This window comes from Physeter macrocephalus, chromosome 18 (genome assembly GCF_002837175.3).
Source record: "Physeter macrocephalus isolate SW-GA chromosome 18, ASM283717v5, whole genome shotgun sequence".
NCBI classification, from domain to species: Eukaryota; Metazoa; Chordata; class Mammalia; order Artiodactyla; family Physeteridae; genus Physeter; species Physeter macrocephalus.
Genome location: NC_041231.1, coordinates 4,150,057 through 4,166,451, shown reverse-complemented (window position 1 = coordinate 4,166,451; position 16,395 = coordinate 4,150,057). Strand labels below are relative to the sequence as shown.

The 16,395-nt window shown below is 57.1% G+C and overlaps 1 protein-coding gene across 1 annotated transcript in view; it reads left to right on the top strand.

The window, feature by feature from the left end:
• Nucleotides 1-16,395, top strand: part of AP2A2 (adaptor related protein complex 2 subunit alpha 2) — a 67,377-nt gene that overhangs the window by 32,797 nt on the left and 18,185 nt on the right. The window contains exons 3-6 of the mRNA XM_055079411.1: nucleotides 4,264-4,406; nucleotides 5,772-5,965; nucleotides 9,669-9,798; nucleotides 12,812-12,913. Of these exons, the coding sequence (XP_054935386.1) occupies nucleotides 4,264-4,406; nucleotides 5,772-5,965; nucleotides 9,669-9,798; nucleotides 12,812-12,913 (569 nt within the window). The remainder of the gene's footprint in view (nucleotides 1-4,263; nucleotides 4,407-5,771; nucleotides 5,966-9,668; nucleotides 9,799-12,811; nucleotides 12,914-16,395) is intronic.

Below are 16,395 nucleotides of genomic sequence, written 5' to 3'. Positions count from 1 at the left end.
AGTGACCTCCTGGGAGGAAAGGGGAGCTGGTGTGACAGAAGTTTCCAGAATTCATGAAATGCACTAAACCTCAGACTCAATAAACACAGTTACGATAAATAAATAAGATGAAATCTACACCTAGACACACTATTGTGAAAACGCAGAGACCCAAGACAGGAAGTCTTTGAAGTTGCCAGAGGGGGAAGAGATGGGCCGTCTTCACAGGGTCCTCGTGGAAGCCGACTTGTCGTCACAGGGATGAGGGGCAGCAGAGCGGAGGATGGTCCCAAAGTGCTGGATAGTAGCAGCTGGCTAACAATGTCCTTTAAGAATGAAGCTAAAAAAGCCCTTTGCCAGACAAAAAAGGAGAGTTTCCCATCAGAAGGCCTGTGCTGAAGGAGAGTCTAAAGGATGTGCTTCGGACCAGAGACAAATGGTCCCGGACGCAGCTGGAGGCAAGGTGAGGTGGGCGTGCGGGTGAGTGCACAGGCTGCCGGTGGCCCTGGCATCTGGTGGAGTCCTTGGCGGCAGACACACAGAGCTGGTGACGCTGGGGCAGGGCCCGGGGCCTCAGGGCAGCGCCCGTGTGAAAGCCTTGCCCTTGACAGAGCCGGGCCATGCCCTCAGGTGCGCTGTCGACCGCCGAGGGAGGACATGGCGCCACCTTCTAGCCTAAGCTCGTCCCCCTGGGCAGGCCCAGAGCCCCTTGTTGGGGGGGCACCCGCCCTGCCCTGCCCTGCACACCCGCCAGCCTGCTTGTGGAAGCTGCCGAGTGGGAGGTCATTAGGGCTGTAGTGGGCCTGCCCTCAACCTTGGAACCTCTAGAAAATAGCTGTTGTGTAGTCCTGCCCAGAGGTGGGAGAATGTCTTCTGGCTGGTGGCCTTCGGAGGTTTACCAGGTAACACACGCTCATTTGCTCATTCACTGCTGGGCGCTCACTCAGTCCAGGTGCCAGGGGTAGAAAGATGAATAAAAAGCGTTTCCGTAAAGAATGTATGCTTTTACAGGTAAAGAAAGACCTGAAAAAGCCACCCCATTTTATCGAGGGAACGCAAACGTATACGTATGGGTGGGGGGCGCTGTTCCTTTCCCCGCCTGGCGGCCGTCACCTGGCTTCACCACTTGCCGTCATTTTGCCCATGTTCTTTTTTTTTTTTTTTTTAATTATTAATTTTATTTATTTAGTTTTGGCTGCGTTGGGTCTTCGTTGCTGCGCACAGGCTTTCTCTAGTTGTGGCAAGTGGGGGCCACTCTTTGCCACAGCGCGCGGGCTTCTTGTTGCGGAGCACGGGCTCTAGGTGTGCCGGCTTCAGTAGTTGCGGCTCACGGGCTCAGTAGTTGTAGCTCGTGGGCTCTAGGGCGCAGGCTCGGTAGTTGTGGCGCACGGGCCCAGCTGCTTCGCGGCACGTGGGATCCTCCCAGACCAGGGCTCGAACCCATGTCTCCTGCATTGGCAGGTGGATTCTTAACCACTGTGCCACCAGAGAAGCCCCTTGCCCGTGTTCTTTCATCTTTTGCTCTTCTTTTTTTCCTGGGATATTTTGACAGAGTAATTTTATAAAAATTGGTTTTCTGAGATACAGTTTGCTCACAATAAAGTTCACTTGTTTTAAGCGTGCGCTTTGAATTTTGGCAAAAATGCATGTGTTCGTGCACCCACCCCCACAGACAAAACAGAGAACATTCCCACCCCCCAAAATGTTCCCTCGTGTCCCTTTGCACCTAACACCCTCCCTAGCCCCCAGCAGCCCCTGATCTTCCTTCTGTCACCGCACTTCTGCTCTTCCTAGAAATTTCACATGAAAGGAATCGGGCAGCGTGAGGCCTCTGGCGTCTGCCTGCTGTGACTTACATTTGCGTTTGGGGTTTGCCCACGTCGTGGTGGGTTGGGTTGCCTCACGGTGTGCTGGCTCACCAGGGTGGGCGTCTGGGTTTGTTCCTGTGCTGTCGGCTAGGCGTGGAGCTGCTGTGAGTCCTGGTGTGCGGGACTTGTGTGGACGCCTAGTGTCGTTCCCACTGGGAAGGTACCTGGGGATGGAGTGGCCGGGCCACGTGGAAGGTGGATTTTTTTTTTTTTTTTTTTTTTTTTTTTTTTTGTGGTATGCGGGCCTTCCTCTGCTGTGGCCTCCCCCGTTGCGGATCACAGGCTCCGGACGCACAGGATCAGCGGCCATGGCCCACGGGCCCAGCCGCTCCGCGGCACGCGGGACCCTCCCATACCGGGGCGCGAACCCGGCCCCCCTGCATCGGCAGGCGGACGCGCAACCACTGCGCCACCAGGGAGGCCCTGGAAGGTGGATGTTTAACCTTTTAAGAACCTGCCACACGGTTTCCAGAGTGGCTGCATCATTTTGTGCCCCCGCCAGCCGTGTGTGAGTTCCCAGTCCCTCCACATTCTTACCAGCACGTGGTATGGTTAATCTTTTAAATCTTGGTGTTTCTAGTGGGTGTGCAGTGACACCTTACTGTGGTTTTAATTTGCATTTCCCCCTTTTTAACAATTGAATTCAGTTAAGTGCTGTGGAGAATGAAGAAGACTCTTACCCCAGGTCTGTGGGGATGCCGGGGAGGGAAGAGTTAATACCCTGGTGCCAGCAGTTCTGAAGCATCTCACAGCCCATGGGGTGCTTTAACTGAGCTCCAGAAAACGACAGGGGCGCCCTCCTTGTCCATCCTCGGGATCTTAGTCTTTTTACTTCTTTGAACATAAGAAGATACTTGCTGAGGGTTAGTTAGGGTCAGGGTTGAACGCCAGTCTCAGTGAGAGAAAGGGTGAAAAAGGATCACAGTTAAAAGTCCTCCAGAAGGATTTGGTCACCAGGGCTCAGGCGCGTTTCCCTAGAGACACTGGCTCTTATCCCGTGTCACGGCAGCACCGGGGCCGAGACCCTTGACTGTCTTGCCTGTCCTGGGGCCCTCACCTTCTTGTGCGCTTGGCCTTCAACTGTGGGCGTCTGTAAGTCTCCCAGCGTTGGGCAGGGCTGTGGGAGGGACCCTGGGTCCACGTCCTGAAGCAGCAGAGAAAGAGCCCCTTGGGCCTCCAGGCCGCATCCAGCACACAGTCTGGCTGGCCGTTCCCTGGGCTCTGAGTGGCAGGGACCACTCTCCAGGGGGCAAGAGGAGGGGCGGCACTTTTGGCTTGCTTGTCAAAGGAGGCTTCTAGAGGTGATGGAGTTCAGGCTGGTTCTTGAGGGGTGGCCGGGTGGGTAGGGGATGGGGGCTGCTGCTTGCCGTGGGCTGCGCGTCCTGTGTCTGCAGATGTTCTCCCACGGAGACGGGGATGGGTCCCAGCCAGGCAGTGACAGCTGGGCTCCTTGGTGCAGCGGGCAGATGGGCGGGTGGGGGTGGGGGTGGGGGTGGGAGCCAGACCCGGTCTGACATTATGTTGTTCGGTTATTAAATCATATGCCAGTTTGCTGCTCAGGAGGAGGGGCGGTTTCTCAGAGCTTCCCAGTGTCAGGTGTCCAGCTGGCTGGCTGACTCGTGATTCACTGTCACGCCGGGAAATCTTGGTGGGGTGGGTCTTTCTTCCAGACAGCGCTTTGAGGTCGGCCAGTGCTTGTCCCCGGAGCACGAGTGACCTGACCCCTTACCGTGAGGAGCGTTGCTGGCATTGTCTTCCTGGTTCCCGTGTCCGGGCTTTGACGGCGTGGCAGTGGCGTCACTGTGATGCCTAGCTCGGAAGACGGCCGCCTTTCTGCTTGTCATCTTCGTAGTCTGCCAAGGAGCGCTTTACACTTCTCAGGGGAAATAAGAACCTCTGGTATTTAAAATGGCAGTGTTTAGTGGTCCTTTTTAAAATGGCATCTTATACTCTGCCAGCAACACGTCATGAAGCCGCCTTGCTGTGATCTCCTGTGAGAGGCGTAGTCACGCTGTGATTAGGGTGAAGACACAGAAGCCCTTCTGGTCCTTTTGTGTGTGACTTTTAGGTGGGTGATTTGTTCTAAAACTGGGTGTGATGAAAGATTATTTAGAATGTGTTCACCTGCCTAAATTAGTAAACGTGTTTAAAAGATTAAGTTGCTGGTTAAGACAGGGCGGCCCTGGCAAGGTTGTGGCCGGTGGGAGTGAGGCCCCGGGGCCGTCCTGGGAAGGCCGCACTCCAGCTGCCCGGCAGGGGTTCTGGCTTCTGTTTTGTCAGGGAAGCCAGACGTTAGGATTCCGACGTGCAGCGCCTGGTTTAGCACCACCGCGCGCTCACGACGCTGGCCTGCTGGAGGCCGGCTCCTCACGTCCCGCTGTCTTGTTTCTGCCCCGGCCCCGCCTCCTTTCCGCAGGCGACAAGGCCCTGGATGGCTACAGCAAGAAGAAGTATGTGTGCAAGCTGCTCTTCATCTTCCTGCTGGGCCACGACATCGACTTTGGCCACATGGAGGCCGTGAACCTGCTCAGCTCCAACAGATACACCGAGAAGCAGATCGTGAGTGCGCTGGGGCGGGGGGTTTCTTCTCATCAGGTGGCCGATTAGTGTCTTGCTCTTTCTCTGCACCTTCCATCTAGTCTGGGGATTTCCCGTGGGTATAGGCGGGAGCTGCACCAAACCCCTGTTGGACGCGAGGGGTGCCGTTTCCCACGGGCCCGCCTTAGAGGGCAGGGAAGAGCGTTTCCTTCCCCTTGGTGCCTTGCTGATGCGTGTCACAGATGAGTTCACCCAGTGGCTCCCTCCGGCCACCGCCTGTTTCTGAACCAGGCCCCACACCCACATGGTTTAAGAGCCGGGGCAGGTGGCGGTCCCCACCTTGCTCCCAGCTGGCCCAGTGCCTGGGCCCCGCCCACGCCAGGCTTTGTCCTTGTAGCCCCGCATTCTCTTGGAGTAACGTTATTTGTATGTTTTCCTGAGTGTTACAAAGTGACATTTTCCTCTTGTGCGAAAATTTAACTTACAGAAAGTGAAAAAATACCCTAGATGCCCCAGGAGTTCTGTTAAGTATTGGTATTTACTCAACAGGAATTTATCGAGTGTCTGCCACCGACCCAGCAGTGTGCTGGGGGTCCCTGGGGACATATGACCATAAGCAGATGTGGACCCTGCTCTGTTCCAGGGGGGAGATGGCATCAGACCACCCTGTACACAGAGAATAGAGCTGTGGGCAGTGCCCAGTGAAAGAGGCGTGTAGAACCCTCCGGACCCTGAGAAACGGGTGGCTAATAGGGAGGGCTTCCGGGGGGGGCGTCCTGAGCTGAGACTGAGGCCAAGGGGTGCACCGGGGCCCAGGGCAGACAGAGCAGAAGCGCCCAGTCCAGGGGTGGAGCGGCTGGAACCCAGAGAAGGAGGAGAGCTCCTCCTGAGACCGACGGGGGCTGAGAGGTCAGCGTGTCCCTGCGTGGGGAGGGCGTGGACAGTGGGGGTGACAAGGGGCTGGAATTTGGCCTGGTGGTAAGCGGAAGCTGGGGCCCAGAGACAGAGCGGAGAGAGGGGAAAACGGCAGTCAGCCGGGTTGCTGGAAGTCACCATAGTGTCCCCGTTCCAGCTGAGGCAGGCCTTTCCATCCTGTTCAGGCCGTGGTGAGCACAGGTCCCCACGGATGAGTGAGTGGGATGGGGGGCACCAAGGTGTCTGACGCCCGTGGGGACAGTGCCTCTTAGGTTCGTCCCACAGAATCGTTCACGGCGGGATCCGGGGACAGAGCTGGCATTTTCAGCAGAAGGCAGCTGGGTCCTCCGTGGCCTGACGGCCTCAGCGCCCCGAGCACACTGAGATGGTGCTGGGCTTGCCGCAGGCCGAGCACGTCTGCCTGGCGTTTGAGGCACGAGTGTTGTGCTCTCTCGCCCCTCTGGAACCCAGGGCTACTTGTTCATCTCGGTGCTGGTGAACTCCAACTCGGAGCTGATCCGCCTGATCAACAACGCCGTCAAGAACGACCTGGGCAGCCGCAACCCCACCTTCACGGGCCTGGCCCTGCACTGCATCGCCAACGTGGGCAGCCGGGAGATGGCCGAGGCGTTCGCGGGGGAGATCCCTAAAATCCTCGTAGCCGGGTATGTGTCGGTGCCCTGTTGAGAGTGTGGCCATCTCTCATGTTAAGTAGATCAGCTGTGTGACTACTGAAGGATTTATGGAGTGAGCTGGCCTCCCCGTCTCACGTCTTATCTGGTGGGGAGACGGGGAGGCCAGGTGGACCTTCCGTCCAGGCAGAGGGAGTGCGGCCGTCCTGCGGGCACGGGGCCCCTTCTCGCCCTTTCCCAGAAGCGTTCATGCACCCCGATCCTGAGACTTCCCAGTACCCCACCCCCCCGCCCTCTCCAATCTGGAGGGAAGCTGAGTGGGGCTGAGCAGGCAGGTCTGGAAGAGTTTCCAATGGTGCTGTGCCAGCCTGGGCCACGGGGCATGGCAGAGGCGGGCCCCCCTGCTGTTCCAGGATGCTCTGTGCCTTGGGAAGGTGACCCAGAGCCCACACCGGGCAGCACGCCTGGCTGAATAGGGGTCCCAGCCCAGGGGGCTCGTCAGGACTTGGGGGACCGGGTTCTCTGGGACGACCAGCAGGCCGGCGGAGCAGGACAGGGCAGCTCCAACTCCTCTGGCCACGGGAAGGTGGAGCGACCCTCAGGCAGCACAGTGGGAGGCCGGGAGGGTGTTGGGAAGCGCGCCCACACCTCGCCAGAGCACGTGGGTGTAGACCCGTGGTTCTCAACGAGTGGTGTTGCCCCAGCACGTTTGGTTGTCACCACAACGGGTGTTTTCCTGGCATCTCACGGGTGGAGGCCAGGCAGGCAGCTACACCCCCTGCGGTGCTCAGAGAATGATCAGCCCGAGGTGGCAGCCCAAGCCAGGCTGGAAGAGAGGCCACGGAACTGCCTGATGGAAGAAGCGCTCCCGGATGTGAGAGCCCAGAGGTGGTGGACCCGCAGCAGCAGGAGCACAGGAGAGGGGTGGTGGAGCTGAGGAAGCACGTGGAGAACCAAGGCGACACCTTTACATACCTGTGAACCGGAAGACGCAGAGAACACAGCAGGTGCCCCGAGAGAAGCAAGTCACCTCACCGAGGTGGGAGAAAGAACGTGGTATGATCAGAGTGGGCCTGAGGGGCAGGCGGGGCTGGAGGTTGGAGCCAGTCAGGAGGCAGCTGTGTCGGCTGGGCTACGGCTGGGCTACAGGCCGCAGGGTCCTGACCCCCGCCTCCAGCCCCGCCCCCGCCCGAGCCCCGCCCCTGCCCGGTGCACAGTTAACCTGGCTGCGGGTTGCCGGTCTCTGCTGTCAAAAGCAAGCTCCCTGGGATCAGAGCTTTTGCTCACTGTGACTGTTGCCTTCTTTCTAGCATTTTGAACAATGCCTGGTATATAGTAAGGGCTCGGTAAATAAATACCTGTTGGATGAGTGAAATGTAAAATAGAGGTAATCTCTGAAAGTGTTCAGATAATTCCAGAACACTTCCCTGAAGTAAAGGGTGGATTGCACTGCGGGTTGAAAGGACACAGAAGGGTGTGTGCTGAGACACAGCCTGGAGGGGCGGAACCCAAGCTGGAGAAGAGAGCCCGCAGCAGGAAGATTGCCGAGGGCTGTGCGGGGAGCTGTGCGGGGAGCCGGCCTCGTTCTCTCAGCGGGGAGCCGGCCTCGTTCTCTCAGCGTCAGCATCACAGGCAGCCGCTCTCCCCGCAGAAGCTCAGGTTGTGCGGACCTGCGAGCCCTCCTTGAAACAAGTGACCAACGCTTGAAATCCAGCGACCTAATAGACTCAAAGTGGAGTTGTGGGGCCGGAGGTGCCTGGGCGTGGAGCTGCAGGGCCGGAGGTGCCTGGGCGTGGAGCTGCAGGGCTGAGGGCGGCGGGGCAGAGCCGGGAGGTCGGGGAGGGAGGGACGATGGGGCGCCCTCCAGGCCGGGACTGAGCTCTGGGCCTCGACTGGAGACAGAGTTGAAGCTCAGGGGGCAGCGGTCTCCTTGCTTCGCTCCGTCCTCCGGCGTTCCCACCAGGAGCGGCTGTATGGGTAGGGTGGGCCGCCAGCTGATAGGCCCCGCGGTAGAAACTGGCCGGCTTCTTTCAGCCGCAGTGTGTGGGCGCAGACGGCAGACGGCAGACGCCCAGGAGGCCGCGAGACCTGGAGGTTGCCGCTGCCCGCTGCTTGGTGCATGCGGCGTGGGGCCAGAGAGAGGGACAGGCGTCTGCCCCTGCTCCCCAGAGGGTTTACATCCAAGAGGAATTTTTACTGAAGTAATTTTTCTTTGGCATGGAATGGGGGGCAGTTTAGGGGTTTGTCATATCCGTTGGGAGTTATTTAGGAATAAAAAAGCTAAAAGGAGGTAAATGGTAATGACAGCCCCCAAACCCTGCTCTTCCCTCCACGGAACAGGAACCCCACTGCTTCTGTCAGCACTTGGGGGGCGTGGACAGGTTCTTCTCAGACTTTTTTTTTTTTTTTTTTGTGGTACGCGGGCCTCACACTGTCGTGGCCTCTCCCGTTGCGGAGCACAGGCTCCGGACGCGCAGGCTCAGCGGCCACGGCTCACGGGCCCAGCCGCTCCGCGGCATGTGGGATCCTCCCAGACCGGGGCGCGAACCCGGTTCCCCTGCATCGGCAGGCAGACGCGCAACCACTGCGCCACCAGGGAAGCCCTCAGACGTATTTTGATGGCCTCCTCTGGAGCGCTCCTCGGTGGGCCTGCCGCTTGCCTGGCTGCATGGCAGCGTTTGGCTGGGGTTGGGGAGGAGGAGGGGTAAAGAGCGTTGGGACCATCTCTGTCCTCGGTCAGCCCTAAAACCAGGACAGGAAACCTCGAGACGCACCTTGCCCGGCGTAGCTGCAGTTGTTCCCCGGGCCTTCCTGTGTGCTCCCAGCCTGGGGGCGTGGGAGCTGCGGGGGTTCGCGTGCCCTCCCGGTGTGTAGGGGAGGAGATCTCTAGGTGGACACAGAGCTCCATGGCCGTGCAAGGCTCTCTGATACTCTCCCCTTTGGACTGTGTGTTATTAAGTGAGCTTAAAAAAATACTGTAATTGGGGACTTCCCTGGTGGCGCAGTGGTTAAGAATCCACCTGCCAATGCAGGGGACACGGGTTCGAGCCCTGGTCTGGGAAGATCCCACATGCCGCAGAGCAACTAAGCCCGTGCGCCACAACTACTGAGCCTGTGCTCTAGAGCCCGCGAGCCACAACTACTGAGCCTGCTAGCCACAATTACTGAAGCCTGCATGCCTAGAGCCCATGCTCCACAACAAGAGAAGCCACCGCAATAAGAAGCCGGCACGCCGCAACGAAGAGTAGCCCCCGCTCTCCGAAACCAGAGAAAGCCCGCGTGCAGCAACGAAGACCCAACACAGCCAAAAATAAAAATAAATAAAAAAGAAATTAAAAAAATATACTGTAATTCATTTATCGGTTCTTGGAACGTTAGCTGTCGGCCTGCGTAGCTGAGCTCGTGCACAGCATTTGGGAGCTGCTGCTTCGGGGAGGAGCAGGTTAACGTTGGCAGGACCCCTTCCCATCCACCGTGTTCGGGGCGACGTCCGTGGAGGCGGCCCCTCGAGCAGATGGCTGTCTGTCACTGTGCAGGTGTGGTCCCCACCAAGACCCATCGCTAGAGGTGGGCCTTAGCTTGTTGTGTGGCGAGCTTGAAGCAGCCTCATCCTGAGTGTCCCTCCAGCCCCCGCACGGGTGCATCTCTGCTCCCGTGCTGACTCTGGGGTGTTGTCGGTGGGCTCTGGGCCGGGCTCGCCGGCTGTGCCCAGGAGTGACTGCTGTCTGTCTTTCAGAGACACCATGGACAGCGTGAAGCAGAGCGCTGCCCTGTGCCTGCTGCGCTTGTACAGGACATCTCCCGACCTCGTCCCCATGGGCGACTGGACGTCCCGCGTGGTGCACCTCCTCAACGACCAGCATTTGGTAGGTGCCTCTGGGCCAGCGTGCAGCCCCTCCCGTGGAGCAGCCTCTTTTGGGCCAGCGCCGTGCAGGCAGCTGCGTGTGACTTCCGGGATGCTTGGGGCGACGCCCACGACCCGTCCATCGAGCCTGGGAGCGCCTGCGGTTAGGGGCCGGGAGCCCCTGCCCCGGGGACAGGGTGGACTAGACAGGGTCTCTGGCTCACCTTGTCACCAGGCGTTGGAAGGTCTCCAGCTTGCCGGCTGCAGGGACGAACAAGGCACAGCCCAGCATCTGCTAGAAACACCACGTCCACTGAGGGCTTCACAAGGCGTGCCTGTCTGCACCCTGTTTAAGGCTGTCAGAGGGCTGTCCTGTAACCCCCCCAGGCTCTGGCGTGCAGGCTGCCGAATGCACATAGCTGGTGCACGAGCCAGGCCCGAGCCCTCCCCGTGTCGCAGGCCAGGGCAGGGAGATGTGGAGCGATTCGGTGGCTGTGGTTGGCCGTGAGTCACGGGCCCTTGTCCACGCTGACACCGGGAGGCAGGGCCGAGGAGGAAATGACGCTGGACAGAGTGGCCTTGTCCTGCCGGAATCCCGTTGTACAAACGAGAGAATTGAGATTCCACACAGAATTTCCTGCTGAGCTGATAGGTGTTAGTACATTAACTGGTTACTCCGTTGTTTCCCAGAAGAGAAGTCTCCGTTAAAGATTAAGTGAAAAGTAACCCATCGGCATATGTAGACTCAGAGACGAGAGCTGGTGGTTGTGCGGCTTGCCTGTTGGGCTGCCTGGCTAGCTGTCCCTCCATCGTTTCCCACGCTTACCAGGAACGTTCGAGTCTGCACAGGGCAGCCCTTCCTCAGAGGGGAGGGGGCGTCCGCAGGCCGTGCTGCGGGGGCGGGGGCCTCGGGCCGCAGCGTTCACATGCGGGCGCGCGTGCCGGGCCATGCCCCACCTCTTCGGGTTCAGGCCCTGCCGTGGAGGCAGGAGGCCAGGCTGGAGGCCGTGGGGCGTTTTCCAGTTTTGCAGACGAGGAAACTGAGGCTCATAGAGGTTGGACGGCTTCACACAGGTCCGGGCTTGAATCCGGAGCAGACGGCAAGGCCGTCCAGAGCCCAGGTGTGGCGGGGACGCGGCCCAGTGCTCTGAGCAGGCGTTATTGGTTACGGTTCGTGGCATTTTACCAGGAGCTGTCATCACTCCTGCCTTGTCGGGGGAGCTTTCTGCAGCCACACGCCGACAGGTGCCGAGGCCCAAGGCCAGCGACGTCCACACCGAGCGCTTTCCAGGGTGCTGGAGCTGTGTCTCGCCGGCTGGGAGGCTCTCCTCCTTTGACGCTTCTGTGCCCGGCTTTTTGGTTCGCTTTTGTATTTTCACGTACCTGGCTCTGTTGCTGGGTGCACTGCTTGGCGCCTTTGTGGTCTAGGCCACAGGAGCCCAGCTTGCGTTGGGCGAGGTGGAGGGGCGTCTCAGCAGCCCAGGGTGAGGCTGTGCCCACCGGCCGGCTCTCCCTTCATCTCTGCTGCTCTCTGCACCTGCTCTCTGTCCTCTGCGGGCCTGTGGCTTCTGTGTCACACACCTCCTGACTTTGCCACCAGAGGCGTGAGATTTGGCTTCTTTGGTCTCAAGGTCAGGAAAACCCAGAAGAGTGTCGCTCGCCCACGCGGAGGGAGCAAGCCCTTCCGAGAGCAGCGGAAGAGGCGGAGGGCTGCGATGTGCAGAACCCTGCGCGACCCGAGCCGTGTCCCGAGGCGGGAGAGGGGGCGGCCCGGGTCGGGGGTGGGGGGCTGGGGGCCGGCAGAGCCGCGGCTGCGTGGGCCCCCAGCCCTCTCCTCACACCGCCTTCCTGCAGAGACCCTGCGGGCGCGCAGGGAAGGTGAGAAACTGCACCTCGGGAGCCAGCCAGCCCCAACTGACTTCTGTCAGAATGTTGCCTGACTCATCCCACAGGTGAATCTTCCTGGGGAAGCAGGCTGTGTCCCAAACACTCAGAAGCCACGGTGAAAGAGACTCTCCCCTGCCGAACCTGCGTGTTGCAAATGCCTGTTTGTTAAAGCTCTGTGTTTGGCTTATTGCCCCCTGAGATGTGGACGGTGAGGCCAGTTAGATCCGTTTCTCTAGCGTGGCTTTCGTGTTTCCATCAGAAAGACGAAAGAATAGCACAGCGGCGGCCTCTGATGAGGTCGCCGTGGTGCTGGACCTGACCCCGCCTCGGATGCAGAAACTCTGCCGCCTTCTCCCACCTGCTCAGGAGTGGGGGTGGGGGAGGGACTGGAGGGATTATGTGATGATTCGAGGGAGCTTTGTTTGCATCTTTACACCCGTTTTTGTCAATGGGTGTCATTCGTTTTGTCTTTTTTTATATTTGCAAGAGATCTTCTCTACCTAACCAGTGTCTCCTTCCAGGAGACGTGAGTTATTGGGAGTAAATACTGGTGTCCCAGGACGACAGTAGAGACTCCCCTGGGCTGCGTGGAAGGTCCCCGTGTGCCGAGGCCAGGGTTCCGCGGGGCTCCGTGGGGAGGGTCGGGTCTTGCCCAGGCCTGGTGGTGCTTCCAGGACAGAGGGCAGAGACACGGCTTGGACCACTCTTCAAAATGGGGAAGAACGGGCTTTTCAGTTGCTGTTTTACACGATCTCAGTTGTGGGTTGTAAAGATTCATGTGAGTCTGAACACGGTGTGTCCGCCGTGAATGATCTAGATTGGGGCAGCGAGTGCAGTGGCAGGCAATGGGTGGGTGGAGACAGGGGCCCGGAGCCGCTGCCCTGCGCTGGCCTTCACTGAGGCAGGGTCTGGGCTAGAGGGGTGCTGGATTTCCCAGTTTTCAGAGAGAAACTAGAACAAGAAAACAACCTACGTGTGCACCTCGCTTTCTGAGCACATTGAGAGCTGATCAGAACGGGCCCGAGGTGGCCCTGGGCTGCCTCTGCCTTTGTTCTTCTGAGTTTAAAGTGCTGCTTAGAAAATGAGTTTAAAACGAGAGGGCATCGTCAGGAGCTTTGGCATCTAAATGTGCGTGTGTTTCCTCTCAGGGCGTGGTGACTGCCGCCGCCAGCCTCATCACCACCTTAGCACAGAAGAACCCGGAAGAGTTTAAAACCTCTGTCTCTCTGGCCGTCTCCAGGTTAAGCAGAGTAAGTCTTTCGAGGGGAACGGAACTTGGTGGGTTTTGGTCTTAGTTATTTTCTTTAATGAATGTATGTACTTTTTGGAACGCAAGATGTTTGGGTCAGTTTGTAAGTTCAGGGGTGGAAACGTGTCTTGGTTAATAGCCGATTGGCTTTTCTTTCGACCTTTTTGTCAGAAATGCCCTGTTCATGCGGCAGAGCGCACAGAGCAGAGCAGCTCAGCCCCTGGCCCCGCTACAGGGAGGGAGCGTCCTCAAACTGCATTCAGCTCTGCATGTTAAATTTTGTGTGACAGGGTCACACAGCGTATGTTGTTTTGTGATTGGCTTGCTTTGCTCGACATGTGAAGTTGACGAAGTGTTTCGAGTGCCGATGGTTGATCCCTGCTGCCGTGCAGCGTCTGTGCCCCACCCGCCTGTGCCTCGTCTTGTCCAGCACTTAGCCGTCCCCCTGGAGGTGACTGTGAGAGGCCTGCCCCCTGCCCAGCGCCGGAGCCATCTTGCGTTGTGATCCAGTCTACGCTTTCCTGATTATCTGCAGGCTGGGGCAGCTTCGCACGTCTACTAGCTTTTTGAATACCTTCTTTTGGGAGGAGCCTGTTCAGTCTTTCACCCATTTTCCCATGGTGTTGTCTTTTGTGTTGTTTTATGGAAGTTTTTATTTTATTTTGTTAATTTACCTTAATTTTGTATTTATTTTTACGTTTATATTTACTTATTATTTTGGCCGCGCCGCGTGGCGTGTGGGATCTTAGTTCCCGACCAGGGATCGAACCTGGGCCCCCTGCAGTGGAAGCACTGGAAGTGAGGAGTCTTATCCACTGGACCGCCAGGGAAGTCCCCTTTATATATTTTATTTTATTTTATTTATTTTTAAAAAAATTTATTTATTTATTTATTTTTGGCTGCATTGGGTCTTCGTTGCTGCGCCTGGGCTTTCTCTAGTCGCGGCGAGTGGGGGCTGCTCTTCGTTACGGTGTGCGGGCTTTTCATCGCGAGGGCTTCTCTTGTTGTGGAGCGTGGGCTCTAGGCGCGCAGGCTTCAGTAGTTGTGGCACACAGGCTCAGTAGTTGTGGCTCGCAGGCTCTAGAGCACAGGCTCAGTAGTTGTGGCGCACGAGCTTAGTTGCTCTGCGGCATGTGGGATCTTCCTGGACCAGGGCCCGAACCCGGGCCCCCTGTTTGGGCAGGCAGATTCTTTTTTTTTTTTTTTTTTTTTTGCGGTACGCGGGCCTCTCACTGCTGTGGCCTCTCCCGTTGCGGAGCGCAGACTCCGGACGCGCAGGCTCAGTGGCCATGGCTCACGGGCCCAGCCGTTCCCGCGGCATGTGGAATCTTCCCGGACCGGGGCACGAATCGTGTCCCCTGCATCGGCAGGCGGACTCTCAACCGCTGCGCCACCAGGGAAGCCTTGCCATTTCAGTCTCTTATGAAGTCTTCTATGATCAGAAATTGCACATTTTAATATAGTCAGACTTACTAATCCTTTCCTGTATGGTTAATGCCTTCGTGTCCTTAAATGTCTGAAGTTGTTCCCTATTCTGAGGGCTCGCGTGCAGGTTGACGATCCACCTGGGACAGGTGTCTCTGTGTGGTGTTGCTTTCTCCCCGCAGACTCTGCGCGCTGCCCCTTGGTCCCACACCAGCAGCCGGGTCTGTGCTGCCCTCCGTTGGTTTCTCTGTACATCTTTGCACCAGTGGTGTGACTTTGGGTTAATTTGATGTCTAGTGGGGCCAGTGTTCCCCCACTCAACAGAATCCTAGTGGGGCTGCCTTTAATCTGTAGGTCAGTTTCGGGAGAATTCAAATCTATGTAGTATTGAGATTTTCAATCTATGACCATGGTGTTTCTCTCCATTTACTTAGTCTTTAATTTCTCTCAAAAATGTTTCAGCTTCTCGAGTAGAGGTTCTTTTATTTTTTAGTCGACTTGTTTTTATATACTTTATTTAAAAAATGCTATTCTCAATGGTACCCTAAAAATGTTATTATACAGTAGTGTATGCTGGTTTGCACAGTTGGTTTTTGTATGTTGCTCTTGATGTTGGCAATTTTGCCAAACTCACCTATTAATTTTGGTAATTTATATGTGGATGGCTTTGGGTCTTCTTTGTATTCCGTCATGTGCTCTGTGGACAATGACAGTTTTTTTCCTTTCCCGGTCCATGTGGGTTTATACTTTCTGCTTTATGGCTCCAATCCGGACCTCCACTGCAGTGTCGAATGTGAGAGATAATTGGTGTCTTGTTTCTACTCTCGAAGGGAAGGTCTACGATGTTGCACTGTTAAGTAGGCTGGTTTTGTCAGTGTTCCTTCTCTTTGCCGCATTAAGGAAATTCCTTTCTATATCTTTGCTAACATTTTTATCATTGATTAACTGGTGAAGCCATTTGAATTTAGGGTTTTCTTTGTGAGACAACTTCTAATTATGCATTCAATTCAAATTCAATTCTTGACATTTGCTAACTTGTGTAAGTATTCAGACATATGGGCAGGAAGTCATTCTGTGTGTCAGCTTCACAGTGAGGTCTCCCATCTCCATTTTGATGCTGGATATTTGCCCTTTTCATTTTTTGCTTGAGTAATCTCATCAGGTGTGTAAGAATTTCTTTTGACTTTGTTGGTCCTATTTTGATTTTTCTACCTTATTACTTTCTGCTTATATCTTTATTGTTTTCTCTACTTTCTTTGGGTTAATTTGCCTAGTCACTTTCCTAACCCTTGAGATGAATTCTTCAACGCTTTTGTTTCTGTGTTTGTTTCATTGTGTGCACTTAAAGCTGTAAGTTTGTCTCTAAGTGTGGCCTTAGCTGCATGCGACGTGTTTGAAAGGCAGCCTTTGTTGGCGGCTGTGTCCACGCGGTGGCGCGATCCTTCTTCCACTTGGTGCGCCCGCTTCTGCTGGTCCTGTCAGTGCTTTACACGGCTTGGAGTTCACCCACCGCAGCAGTGGCCGGTCCCAGGTCACTCATGGCCTAGTGTCGCTCGCCGCTGCGAGCTTTGTGACAGGAGCCGCTCCGAGCTCTCAGACGCAGGACGTGGGGAGGCGCCGGGCTGCATGTTGGTGGGCATGCGCTGCCTTAGCGACAGTCCCGTGTCCAGGAGGCTGAGGGGGTGTCTGGCCTGCCCAGACTGCGTGGGACAGGCGGGTGGCAGCGTGATGGGAGGCTGATTGCTCTGGGGCCTGGGCAGCTCACGGCGGGGCCTGCGCTCGGGGCGGTGTGGGTGCAGGGCTGGTGTGGGTGCAGGGCCGGGGACCGAAGGCCTCCCTTCTGCGTTTAATGCACTTTCCCAGTCTAGGCTCCGAGAACTCTGTACTGAGGGCGGCGTCGCTGTTGGTGCTCTCGAGGGTGAGGGTCGGGTGCCCAGGGCTTGTGTCCCGCGGGGGAGGGGCGTCATCGCGCAGCGGCTCCTCCTGGGGCCTGGGCGGCTGTGCTCCTGCCCTGCAGACACAGACGAGTGTGCCGCATGTTCTCAGCACACCTGCCCA